The 11,813-nt window shown below is 53.6% G+C and overlaps 1 protein-coding gene across 5 annotated transcripts; it reads right to left on the reverse strand.

Moving 5' to 3' along the window:
* Nucleotides 1-3,645: 3,645 nt before the first annotated feature.
* Nucleotides 3,646-7,963, reverse strand: SBSN (suprabasin). 5 transcript variants are annotated; one of them, XM_078062398.1, is made up of 5 exons: nt 7,493-7,959; nt 6,383-6,628; nt 4,860-4,925; nt 4,708-4,752; nt 3,646-3,823 (listed from the first exon to the last, which is right to left on the reverse strand). In XM_078062398.1, exons 1-5 carry the CDS (start codon nt 7,919-7,921, stop codon nt 3,800-3,802), a joined length of 810 nt encoding a protein of 269 aa, XP_077918524.1. In that variant the 5' UTR covers nt 7,922-7,959; the 3' UTR covers nt 3,646-3,799. The 5 variants fall into 5 exon arrangements, with proteins under 5 accessions (XP_077918524.1, XP_077918526.1, XP_077918525.1 ...); XM_078062399.1 differs by lacking the exon at nt 3,646-3,823 and adding an exon at nt 3,839-4,489 and having other exon boundaries at nt 7,634-7,961; XM_078062397.1 differs by lacking the exon at nt 3,646-3,823 and adding an exon at nt 3,839-4,489 and having other exon boundaries at nt 7,547-7,961.
* Between the last annotated feature and the right edge of the window lie 3,850 nt (nt 7,964-11,813).

Consider the following 11,813-nt stretch of genomic DNA (forward strand, 5'->3'; position numbering starts at 1 on the left):
CAAATATGACCCAGGTCTGTCTGACTCCAAACAGCTTTTTCTCCTACATCCATGCCTCCTTTGTTCTTGTACCTAATGGCGTCCACAAATCTGACCTGCCTGACCTCATGTCCTCTGATTTCAGCTTTTCTAAGTCACTATTTCATTCATTCCATAAGTATTTATTGAGTACCTATTGTGTGTCACACCTGTTCTAGGCACGGGGGATACAGTGTGGAAGAAGATCATCTAAATCTCTCTCCTTAGGGAGCTCATATTCATTGTGAGGAGGTTGGACAATAAATGTATCAGGTGGTGAGCACTAATGAAGAAAAATACAGGGAGGTGAGGGACTAGAGAAGACAGAGTATTTTAAATCAGGTAACCAGGAAAGCCTCTTCGAGATGTGACCTATGAACTGACACCCAAAGGAAGTGAGAGAGTGAGCCATGAGGATGTCTGGGGATAGAGTATCCCAAGTGGAGGGACAGCAGTGCAAAGGCCCTGGGGTAGGAACCTACTTACTCTATTTGAGGACCATTGTGACTGGAGCAGGGGAGGAAATGGGAAGAGTTGAAGTCAAAGAGAAACTGGCCCAGACAGGGGGACTTGGGGCCATTGTGAGGATTCTGATTCTTATTCTGAATGAAGTAGAACCAGGGGAAGGTTTTGACTGAGGAGGGCTATGGTCTGACTCAGTGTTAACAGGGTCCCTCTGAGGAATAGGCTGGGGGGCAAGGGGCAGGAGGTGGGTACAGAGACCAGGGAGGAGGCTTCGGAGTGCGGGGGACAGAGGCTGGACTCAAGTGGAGAGAGGAGATGGGGCTTTGGATCTGGGTGGCGTCTCTGCTCCCCTCGGTGGTATCCTGAGCCTCCAGCTGGCATCTGCTGATCCACCTGTGTGCAGTACCTATCCTGCCGCCGAGCTTCAAATCCTGACTCCTCCCCTTACTAGCTGTGATCTTAACCCACCTGTGCAGTGGTTTCCTTGTCTGTCAGAGGCAGGAATGCGAGGGTGAAGTGAGGGAATCCTGGCGGGGTGCTCAGAACAATGCCTGGCATGCTCCTGTGCACCCACTATGTGTTCTTGCTAGTGGTGGGCACGTTGATGTTGGAGTATTTTCTTGGCAGTTTAATTGTGAGACACACACAGGCACACATGCACCTCCTGAAGGCAGAAACTTAATTTTAAAGAGGACTTATTTTGAAGTAGCTCCCTCCCCCTCCCCGAGGGTCCCAGGGAGGCCGGCCATCTCAGCCACCAGCAGAGACCAGCAGCAGGGAAGTGCTCCTGACTAGGAGGAGCCGGGCCATCACCACTCACTAGCTGGGCGGCCTCAGTCTGGGAGGGCGACCATCATGGTGCCTGCCTTACGGGGAGCTCGAGAGGATGGAATGAATCATGTCCGTAAGTGCTCAGCACAGACGTAGTCAGCACCCAATAAAAGAGAGCCTCCCCTCTGTTAGCTGCCAGCCATGTGTGCCTGGCCTCGGCCTCTCCTCTGGAACATGTTAGTCTAGGGGGAAAATGGACATTAAATGAGTAAATATATAATTACACATTGTCATAAGCACTGTGAAGAAAAAGATCAGTGTGCCAGGCCAGAGAATAGGAAAGGCGGCCCTTTGTTTGGGTGGTGTGGTCAAGACAGCCGACACCTGCAGGGTAAGGAGGCACCAGCACAGGGGGAAGGAGGGACACGGAGAATATTCCTAGCAGAGGGAGGTGCACACCAGACCCCGAGGCAGAAGTGAGCCATGCCTCGTTTACCCTTGAAAACCGGCTAAGTTCTTTTCCAGGAGCCTCCCAAGATTGACACCCCCCCACACACACACACATAGGATTATCCCATATCACTTTGACACTTTCAGGACCCCCATCCAAGTAAACCCAGCAAGAAAATGTGCGTACAAATAAAATTGGTGAAAGCTTTTACTTCAGGAAAGAGAGATTCCCTAGAATATGCCCTTTCCAGAAGGGACGACTCCAGTTTGTATGAAATGAGCTCCAGCACAGAGTAGACCCTCAATAAATGTGTGATGTGAATGAATGCTTCTTGTTTATTAAAATGCGGGAAATGGACAATTGCCATTTAACGTATTGATGCGTGGCTAGATGGGTAGATAGGTGACAGATGGACGTGTGATAAAGCAAGGAGAGTAAAATGTTAATGGTGGACTGTAAGGGGTGGCTACGCAGGTATTCACTATAAAACTCATCTTTATGGTGCATTTGAAATATTTTCAAATTAAAATATCGTAGGGGAAGGGAAGGACCATAGGTCATAAAAATAATGGTATTCTACAAATCAGGAAAAATGCAGTGAACAGGAAGTCTCGGGAGCGTCACCTTTATTGTACACATGCAGCCCCCACCCCCACCCCTCCTAGTGGCATCTAGTTCTTATCGATGCATTGCTTCATATTTGTTTTCATATTCTGTTTATGCACCTTGTATACCCTGGGAAGCCTGTAAATTCCCCAAGGGCAATTTTTGGCCTCTTATTTTTGGTCCCACAATTGATGGAATTTTGGTGTTGGAAGCCATGTTTGTAGTCCTCCCCTGCAGACAACGGCCCCCACACACACACACACACAAACACACACGTATATAGAAGGAAATTGTGGCCCCCAGAAGGGAAGGAAGCTGCCCACAGGTACATGGTCCTACTAGGAATGCACATCTCCTGGCGCACAGGCCAGTGCTTGGCAAGCCTTCTAGAGACTTCTAGGCAACTGTGAAAGGTCAGGTTCTGGCAGTGGACGGCCAGGGCCCTGGCCCCTCTGAGCCTCCGTTTTCCTCATCCATACAATGGGGATCACAAGAGGGCTTCTGCCTTTGGGTTATGAGAGGCTTAAATGGTTTCAGCTCTTCACACAGTACTGGAAGCTAGCTAGTGCTTAGTGAACAGTCGCTGCTATCATGCATCTGAAAACCAGGCCCTCTGTGTCCCCATTCCTGTCTGTCATAAAGAGGCCCACCCTCCTGTCACCAGCGTGCTTTCCCCCTGGGCCTTTGGTGCTCCTCCCCGTGCAAGCACCTCCCACATGTATCTCTTCCTTTCCCCTCTGCACCATTCCCCACTGCTTGATGCCAAAAGGAAGACTGTACTTTCAGAATATGCTTTGTAACTCAAAGTCCTTTCCCCTCCACTTCCTGACTATGTGACCTTGGTCATGTTTCTTAACCTGCAGGAGCCTCCATGAGCTTCTCTATAACAGAACCTCTTACCCAAGGGGGGGGGGGGGGAGAGGGGTAGGATTCAGTGATGCCATGCGTGGAAAGCACCCAGCAGGGAGCCCAGCATTGCACAACAATTACAAGTTACCATTGTTATTCCTTTGGTGCCACACCCCCCAAATGAGGATGCTACCCCCTTGGGCTCCACCTAGGTTCCCGCCATTCTCTTCGCTGCTGCTTCTGCCCCCACTGCTGGCCTGAAGTGGCCTTCTCTGCACAGATGCTCCCCTTAGTGCCAAGTACGCACGGATTTTGCCCACTAGCGAAGCCTGGCTTGTCCCTGTGAGAGCCCTCTTACATCTGACCTGCCCGAAATCTCCAGCCCAGCCCTCCTGTGCAGCAGCCCCCAGCTCCTTCCACAAAATGGCAAGGAAAGAGAAGCCTCCCCCCACCCACCCCTCCTCGGGGAGCACAGTGGACCATGATGAGAGTATAATGTGTCATATTTATTCACAAACCCCAGTACAGCCTCCTCCCAGGACTCAGGAAATCTGCCCCCCCGCCCCCAGCTCCTCTGGGTCATTTCAGCTAGTATGACAACAGGAATGTCAGTCTGCTGAGGGAGGCCAGTGCATCAGTTTAGGGAATGATGTTGGCGACGCTCTGGAAGAGAGGAGAGAGGAAATGAATGCAGGGAACACAGCCCTGAGGGGACCAAGACCTCTGCCCTCACGTCCCCTAGGGAAATGAGGGGGACATGGGCATTAGCTTCTCAGGCCTAGGGGTTGCTTATGTTCTGCGGAATGTCTTCAGCAAAGTGGCTCCTAGATTCAGGAAGAACAGGGAGCCAGCCCTCCCAGGGAGAGGTGCCAGGGCCCTGTGGAGGAGCCAAGAAGCCTTGTCTGTTTTGCCTCAGAGGGTCCCCTGGCACCCCCATAGCCCAGGACAAGGCTGTGCCTTTGGGTTCCGGGCACGGTCCACAAGGGCTGTTCCACACCCTCCTCCTTTTGCCCCAGGCTCATGCAGTGATGCGCTACATGCAAAGAGAAAACTGAAAAGCTAGGACTTTGCTCTGGGCCCAGGGTAGGGACCGGGGTCCCCCAGGAGGCTTTCTACTGGGGGGTCCCGTCAGCCAGGGAAAGCCCAGAGCCGCGGGTTCCCACCCCCCAGAATACTGCTGTAAGGCAGCAGAGGGCCTCACAGTGGGTTGAGGTAGGGAGGGAATCGGAAGGAAGCCGATGAGAAGCGGTGAGCACACGGAGGGGATGGTTTCAGCAGCGCGCCTCCCTCGCTGGCCTCTGGGGGTCTGTTTTGCCAGCTTGCGTTTGCCTGAGCGGGAATGGAAAGCAGCCAGAAGAGGAAAGCAGGGTATGAGGGGCAAAGAGCAGGTGAAGAAAGGAAAGGCCAGAGCTGGGAAACAGGTTGGATGGTGTCTGCAAGGCTGAGAGTCTGTCCACAGTGAAGTTGTCCGTGGACAGGCAGTGGGAAGGGAGTGTGACTGTCTCCAGAGACAGAGAGCAGAAAGTTGAAACCTCCTGGGCACTCACCTTCCACAGAGCTGGAATGTTGATGAAGGGCTTGTTGACCGAGGCCTGGAATTCAAGGACAAGAGGGTTGGTCACCAGCATCCGTCCCACCGCCATCGTAGGAGGGCCTTCCCTCCCCCCACTGAGTCCTTGCTGTGCCCTGGGAAACTTACTCCAGATGTTACTGTTGTGGTTGTGCCCCCTCCGTGCTGGCCGGTGGAAACGCCTGGGTGAGTGCCCTGCGGACAAAGGCCAGACTGTCATTACAACCCCTCAGCCCTTGAGGATCTCCCAGGTTCCTCTTCCCCGGTGACCTGCCGCCCTCTAGGGTGATTGGGGCCAGGGTGGGAGGCAGAAGCTAACCCCCTACCCCCTCATTACCCAGAAAGAAAACCCAAAGCCCATGTCGCTGTGGGAATTCTGTGAGATGGGAAGAAAAGCCTGGAAGGATGTCTGCCCCTACTGACTAGTCTTCCCCCAATTCCCTTTTATTTCAATGAATGAAATGCCCTCAGTCGATGAGAAGGGCCTGAATGGAAACTGGAAAGGGAACCCAGAGGACCCACGCAAATCCTAGAACCATAGTTTAACCTCAGCCCCGACCTCAGCTCTACCCCTTCTATACCCCCTCTGGCCTGGTCCCTAACTTCGGTTGATCCCTGTCCTCATTTTCCCCTCAGATACTCAGCCGTGCCTTTGCTGCTGCTGGGGCCAGCTTTGAATCCCATAACAAACCTCCCCTTCCTGACTCCTTCCCAGTGAAGCCTGCCGTCTGAGTCAGAGCTCATTCCTCTACCGTGCACACTTTCTGTGGAGTCCCTTCCTCCTCACCCACCCATCCCTGGGTCCCCTGCCTGCGGCCCTTGTGGCTATCAGCTTCCAGGTCTGGGCCAGTCCTCCAGATGGTGTCCCAAAGACTCCTCATGGAGATTGGAGAGTGGGGAACTGAGGCAGGCAGGGGTCAGCCTTCTCCTATTGCCCAAGCCCCTCGTTGGTGCCTGGCCCACTGTGAATGGCACCCCTTGCCTCCCCCTGGCCTCCAGTATTTGTTGCCTCTACAGAAATGTTCCCTCTACAGAAATCCTCCTGGAGACCTCCTCCGATGGGGCAGTGTGGGGGGAAGAGAAAGAACCCTGACCTGTGATTGGCCAGACTTGCTCACTAGCCACCTGACCTTGGCAAATCCCCTTAAAACCTCACTTCTATCTCCTTATCTGAGAATCAGGGAGTCAGCATCCTCACCCTGACTACCTCAGAGGCTTGTTATGAAAATTAAACAGAATAGGGCTTATCTCCCAAAGCCATTCCTCATGCTTACTCTGATGCTCTGGGTTTTCTCAACACTCACTCTGTTTGCACTGCACAAGATCTTGACTCAGTAATCATTTCCTGTTCCCCAGGAGAGGCTTCATGTTCCTCTCTTTACACCTCCTCAACTAGGAGGGCAGCTCCCTGAAGTGCAAAGGTTCTCACTGTCTGATCTAGGGCTTTGCGGACAAGATGGTTTGATCCATCTGACCAGCTGAGCACCAGCTCCTTTGTAAGGAGATGGAGAGGAAGAAAGGGAACGTGATCATAGAGCTCCCCAAGCTTCTTTCACTGAATGAAGGCCACATGGACTACCCAAATGTCCCAAGGGCTTAACCTCTCCCTCCCCCAGCCCCTTCTCCCCATTTACCCACCCCTGTTCACCTACATTCAGCAGCTGGTTGGCCTCCTTGCCGGCTTGGTTGACCCCATTATGAACATTCTGCTGCAACCTGTCCACCTCCTTCCCGGCCTGGCCAGCAGCATGGTGGACACCTTGACCAAGTTTCTCCGCTTCCCTTCCAGCCTGGCCAGCAGCGTGGTTGACCCCTTGGCCAAATTTTTCTGCCTCCTTCCCGGCCTGGTTGACCCCATCATGGACCCCTTGGACCACTTTGTCTGCCTCCTTTCCAGCCTGTTCAACGGCATGGTGAACTCCCTGGCCAAAGTGCTCCACCTCCTTCCCAGCCTGGTTGACCCCAGGATGGATCCCTTGGACTATTTTGTCTCCCTCTTCCCCAGCCTCCCCTGCAGCATAATGAACATCATGGCCAAACTTCTCCACCTCCTTCCCAGCCTGGTTAACCCCATGATGGACCCCTTGGATTATTTTTTCTCCCTCTTTCCCAACCTGCCCACCAGCATGGTGGATCCCCTGGCCAAACTTCTCCACCTCCTTCCCAGCCTGGTTAACCCCATGATGGATCCCCTGGCCAAACTTCTCTACCTCCTTCCCAGCCTGGTTAACCCCGTGATGGATCCCCTGGCCAAACTTCTCCGCCTCCTTCCCAGCCTGGTTAACCCCATGATGGATCCCCTGACCAAATTTCTCTGCCTCGTTCCCAGCCTGGTTAACCCCATGATGGCCCCCATGGCCGAACTTCTCTGCCTCATTCCCAGCCTGCCCAGTAGCATGGTGGATCCCCTGACCAAACTTCTCCACCTCCTTCCCAGCCTGGTTAACCCCATGATGGACTCCCTGACCAAACTTCTCTGCTTCGTTCCCAACCTGCCCCGCAGCATCGTGGACCCCCTGGCCAAACCTCCCCGCCTCGTTCCCAGCCTGGTTAACCCCATGATGGATCCCCTGACCAAACTTCTCCGCCTCCTTCCCAGCCTGGTTAGCCCCATGATGGACCCCCTGACCAAACTTCTCTGCTTCGTTCCCAACCTGTCCCGCAGCATCGTGGACCCCCTGGCCAAACCTCCCCGCCTCGTTCCCAGCCTGCCCGGCAGCATGGTGGACCCCATGGCCAAACCTCCCTGCCTCACTTCCCACCTGGTTGACCCCATGATGAACCCCCTGAATCACTTTGTCTGCCTCCTTCCCAACCTGTCCAGCAGCGCTGTTGACCCCATGAGAAAATTTCTCTGTCTCCTTTCCTGCTTGTCCGATGCCACTGTTGATCCCATGGGCTACCTTGTCCAAGCCGTTGTTGAGCCCCTGGACGTCTTTGTCCAGTTCCTTGCCGGCCTGGCTCCCCATGTGGCTAAGTCCATTAAAAACTTTTTCCACTTCCCTTCCAGCGTGAGTGATTCCATTATTGATGCCTTCCAGGGCCTTGCCCACCTCTCTCTCTGCATTGCTCAGCCCTCGGTTGATTCCTTCAATGACCTTCTCAATGGGGTCATCATTGGCCGCCCATCCAGGAAGGGCCCCCAATAGCAATAGGAGGGAGCAGGAGCTAACCAAACTGGCAAGGTGCATGTTGTTGGAAGGGTGGGGAGGATGCAGAGAGGAGCCAGGGAAGCAAAGCTGCTATTTATACTCTACCTCCCTCTCTCTTCTCCACCCCTCATGACTCAGTTACCCCTGTGAGGCACTGACTTGGTCCCCAGTCAGGGACGTATTTCCCAGGGAACTTGAATTGAGCAATGAAGAGGAGGAGGAAGAGGTGAGTCATGAATGGAGAACACTCACGTGGCATCTTTGCTCCTTGCCCAGCTCAGGCCCTCCACCCCAAAGCCCAGATGTCTGCCCTTCCAACCACCTCCTCTTTTCATTCCTCACCCACTATCCAGGCCTCCTCTCTCCCAACCTCACCTTCAATCACCCCCATCCCCAGGACCCAGGCCTAGTTCTTCACTCCTCTCAGGGGATCGAAGGATCCAGTTTCCCCAGCAGCAAGAGTCTAGGAAGATGGGAGGCTCAGTCAGGGGGGAGGAGAGCACTCTTGGGGAGTTGAGGGAGTCATCAGAGACTCACTGTTCAAGTTGACATCAATAGAACTCACTGTTCTCGTTGACACCCCCCTACGCTTACTACATCCCAGCCCCACAGGTCTTCTCCCGGGTCCTCAGATATACCGGGCTCATTCCCGCCTCATGGCCTTTGCACATGCTGTCCTCTCTGCCTGGAAAGCAGAACTCACATCTTCACATGGTGGGTTCTTTCTTAGTCTGTTCTTGGTTCAAATGTCACCACAAAAAAAAAAACAAAACAAAACACCATCACTGGCCATCTCTCAGTTATCCTGGGTGTTATCATCCTTTTGTTTTTATAAGCACTTACCACGATCCGAAATTATCTTTTATACTGTCTGCCTCACCTATCGGATTGTAAACTTCCAGAGGACAGGGCTTTTGTGTTGGTCACTGCTGTATCCCCAATTTTTAGAACATTGCCTGGGGTTCAGTAAATATTTATAGATTGAACAAATGGATGGATTTAAAGAAGCACTCCAAAAAGGTATGTGATGTAAGTACACATAGTATGCTTGCTAAGGGAAGCCCAGGGAAGACAGGCCAAGCCTGGGTCTCAGAGAGTGCTGCAGAGAAGGGTGCCTGGGTCCCCAGAGCAGCCTGGGGCCCCTCGGGGAGGCTTATAGATTTTGGAGCCGGGACCTTGGCCTCCTGCTTCCCAGCCCTTGGGCAAGGGCAGAGGACCGATTGCCATGAGCTGGGACAGGACGCAGTGTCTCCTGAAAAGCCGGTTGGGGCAGCCACGGGGAGGGGCTGAAGACCTGGGGCAGCGGGAGACTGTCAGCCAGAACCTGGGCTGGAGGCCAGGGGCTCATCCTTCCTTCCTTCCTCCCCCTGGGGCCTCCTCGGTCCCAACCTAAAGCCCCAAGCATTGACATGGTGGCATGGGTTGGAGGGGAACGGCTGGGAGTCTACCCTGGGCATGAAGAGGGTCATCAGAAGGAAGGACAGGTGGTGGCTGGGAGGTCTGTGGCAGCGTAGCTATCTGGGGCTAGAAGCAGGCCAAGACCAGAAGAACAAGAGCCAGTGGGTGGGTAAGTTGGGTGCAGGGGTGAAAGATATTTGGGTTTGGGTGCCAAAGGGAGAGACAGAGAGGGGGTGGAGGTGGGATTGCAGGTGGGAAGGAATGTGTAGGGTGTGAGCCAGCGGGGGTGACAGAGGTATGTGTGTGGGTGCTCGGGTGTGGTGAGAATCTGCATGTGTTTTCAGGCTTTGCTCAAACGAGGGTGACCAGGCCCACTCCCGTCAGAAGACCCACACTTCCACTCCAGGTCCTGGACACCCAGGCCCAGAGACCCAGGAGCTTCTGCCATTTCTAGGCACTGCCTATAGAGGGTGACTAATCACGCCACCTCTCCAAGCTTGAGCTCATTAAATCTGTTTCCCAGTTTCACGCTCCAGGGACAAAGCCAAATCCCTGGGCAACCTCAGGTGTGGCTCTCCTGCCCTTGTCCAGTGCCTAAATGAGGGAGTTTCCCATGCTAGGGGATTGCAGGGTGGGGAGGGGTGGGTGGTGATCTGCAGAATCCTAATCCATCCTGAGATGGAGAGGTGGGGTTTCTCCTTTTGAAATGTACTCCCATCTTCTCTTTCCACCCCTCTCTCGGCCCATCCCGCCGTCTTCTGTCAGCCGGGCCCGGGTCCCTCTCGATCCAATTCCCATTTGCCACTAATTGATTCAGGACTTTGGCATCTGTCCCCATAAGAGATTGGCCTGGAGTTGTCCTTTCTTTGCCGCCCTCCCCTGGTTTGGGTAATGTGAGCCTGCTGCCTTTCCAGAGCGAGTAGAGGAGGTTTCCGTGGCCCAGCGTCAGGGCCCTCCCACAGAGCACTCCCAGGAAGTGTGCTGGCCAGCCCACGGGGCCTCGGAGCACGTGCCCTGCCCAGAACCCCTCCGCGTGAGAACTGCCACCCGGCTTCCCCACTCTGGATAGGATCCGCACCAGTTCCCGATGCTTTTTGGCAGATCCTGCCCATAAAGTCATCTGGATCTGAATCAGCCTTGGGGAGGATAGATCTTAACTCCAGTTCTTCTCTTGTTATTGGCCTACTCAGATTTGCCATTTCTGTTTGCACCGGGGTTGCTCCTTTATATTTTCTAAGAAAGTTTTTAATTGCGTCTAGCTTTTCACATCTATTATTGTAAAGTTGTACAAAATTGACCCCTTTTTAGTCCTGGTTTTATTTGTGTGCTCTTCCACGCCCCGCCTCCCCCCAACCCCCATCATATGTGTTAAGTTTCTCCCCCTTTGTTTAATTAATACCTGCATTTTGGTCTTGGGCCATTGAAATTCCCCATCTGTACACCGATTTATTTTCAGTTCCACCTCTCTGGACCATCCAAGCAGGAGAGCCTCACCCTCACCCTGTCCCATTGTGGGTGCTTGGTGAACTGAGTTCCCGTGAAGACTTAGGGAAGGAAGAGGTTATGTCATTCTGCCCCTTCTTGCTTCCACACCTCTGTCCGGGATGATGACTCCTTCCTGGCCCAAACCCCCACACCCCCTAAATCTTGGTCACAGCTGTGTGTCAGCCAGCCCTGCAGGTGAAGGCGCCTATCTGTGTATCACAGCTGTGCAAATGAGCCCCCACCCCCAGTGCGTTAGAGGAAAGAGCCATCTGTCCTGTTCTTCCCCAGAAGCTGCTTTGTGCCAGGCACAGTTCCAGGTGGCAGCAGAGGCCCCGTGCTGAACAATGGGACACAATGAGCATGTAAATCAATAAGTAGATCATGACAAACTACATGAAAAGCCACAAGGAGAAGAACAGGATGCAGTGAGAGGATCTGGCTTGGAGGTCAGTTAAATTTAAGATTGGGAGTCAGAAGACATGGGAGGCGGCGATATTTCTATACGCATTCTGGCGTCTGAGTGAGCACCTGCAGGCGCCAAACCTTCTAGTCACCGGGATACAAAAGTGAAGGTAGACAAGCACTCTGCCCTCCGAGAGCTTACAGTCTGGTGGGCAGAGCCAACTGGCAAGAAAACGAATAAACAGGATGATTTTGAGAGAGAGACATATGCTGTGAGGAAAACAAAAACTGTAGAGAGGGTAGCCATAGAGTAGCTTTGCACATAGGAGCATCTAACCCAGGAAGGGAAGTCAGAGGAGGCTTCTGGAAGATGAGCAGATTGAGGGGGTGAAGGCCATGGCGACGGTGATGGAGGAAGGAGAGAACTTTACATGGGGAGTTAGGAGGGCCCCTCTTGAAAGGGTGGAACTGGAGGGAAACCAGGAGGCCCCCGAGCAAGGACAGGGCAGGGCTTTTCAGGCAAGAGAAAACAGCCAGGGTAGCTAACTAGCCAGAGGAGGGCCAAGGAGCAGCCCAGAGCCAGAGAGAAGGAAGGGGAGGGGGAGAGAAAAGGGCCTTGAGGACCAGAGTAAAAAGCTGGATTCTA

Source organism: Halichoerus grypus, chromosome 15, assembly GCF_964656455.1.
Source record: "Halichoerus grypus chromosome 15, mHalGry1.hap1.1, whole genome shotgun sequence".
In the NCBI taxonomy this organism is placed as follows: domain Eukaryota; kingdom Metazoa; phylum Chordata; class Mammalia; order Carnivora; family Phocidae; genus Halichoerus; species Halichoerus grypus.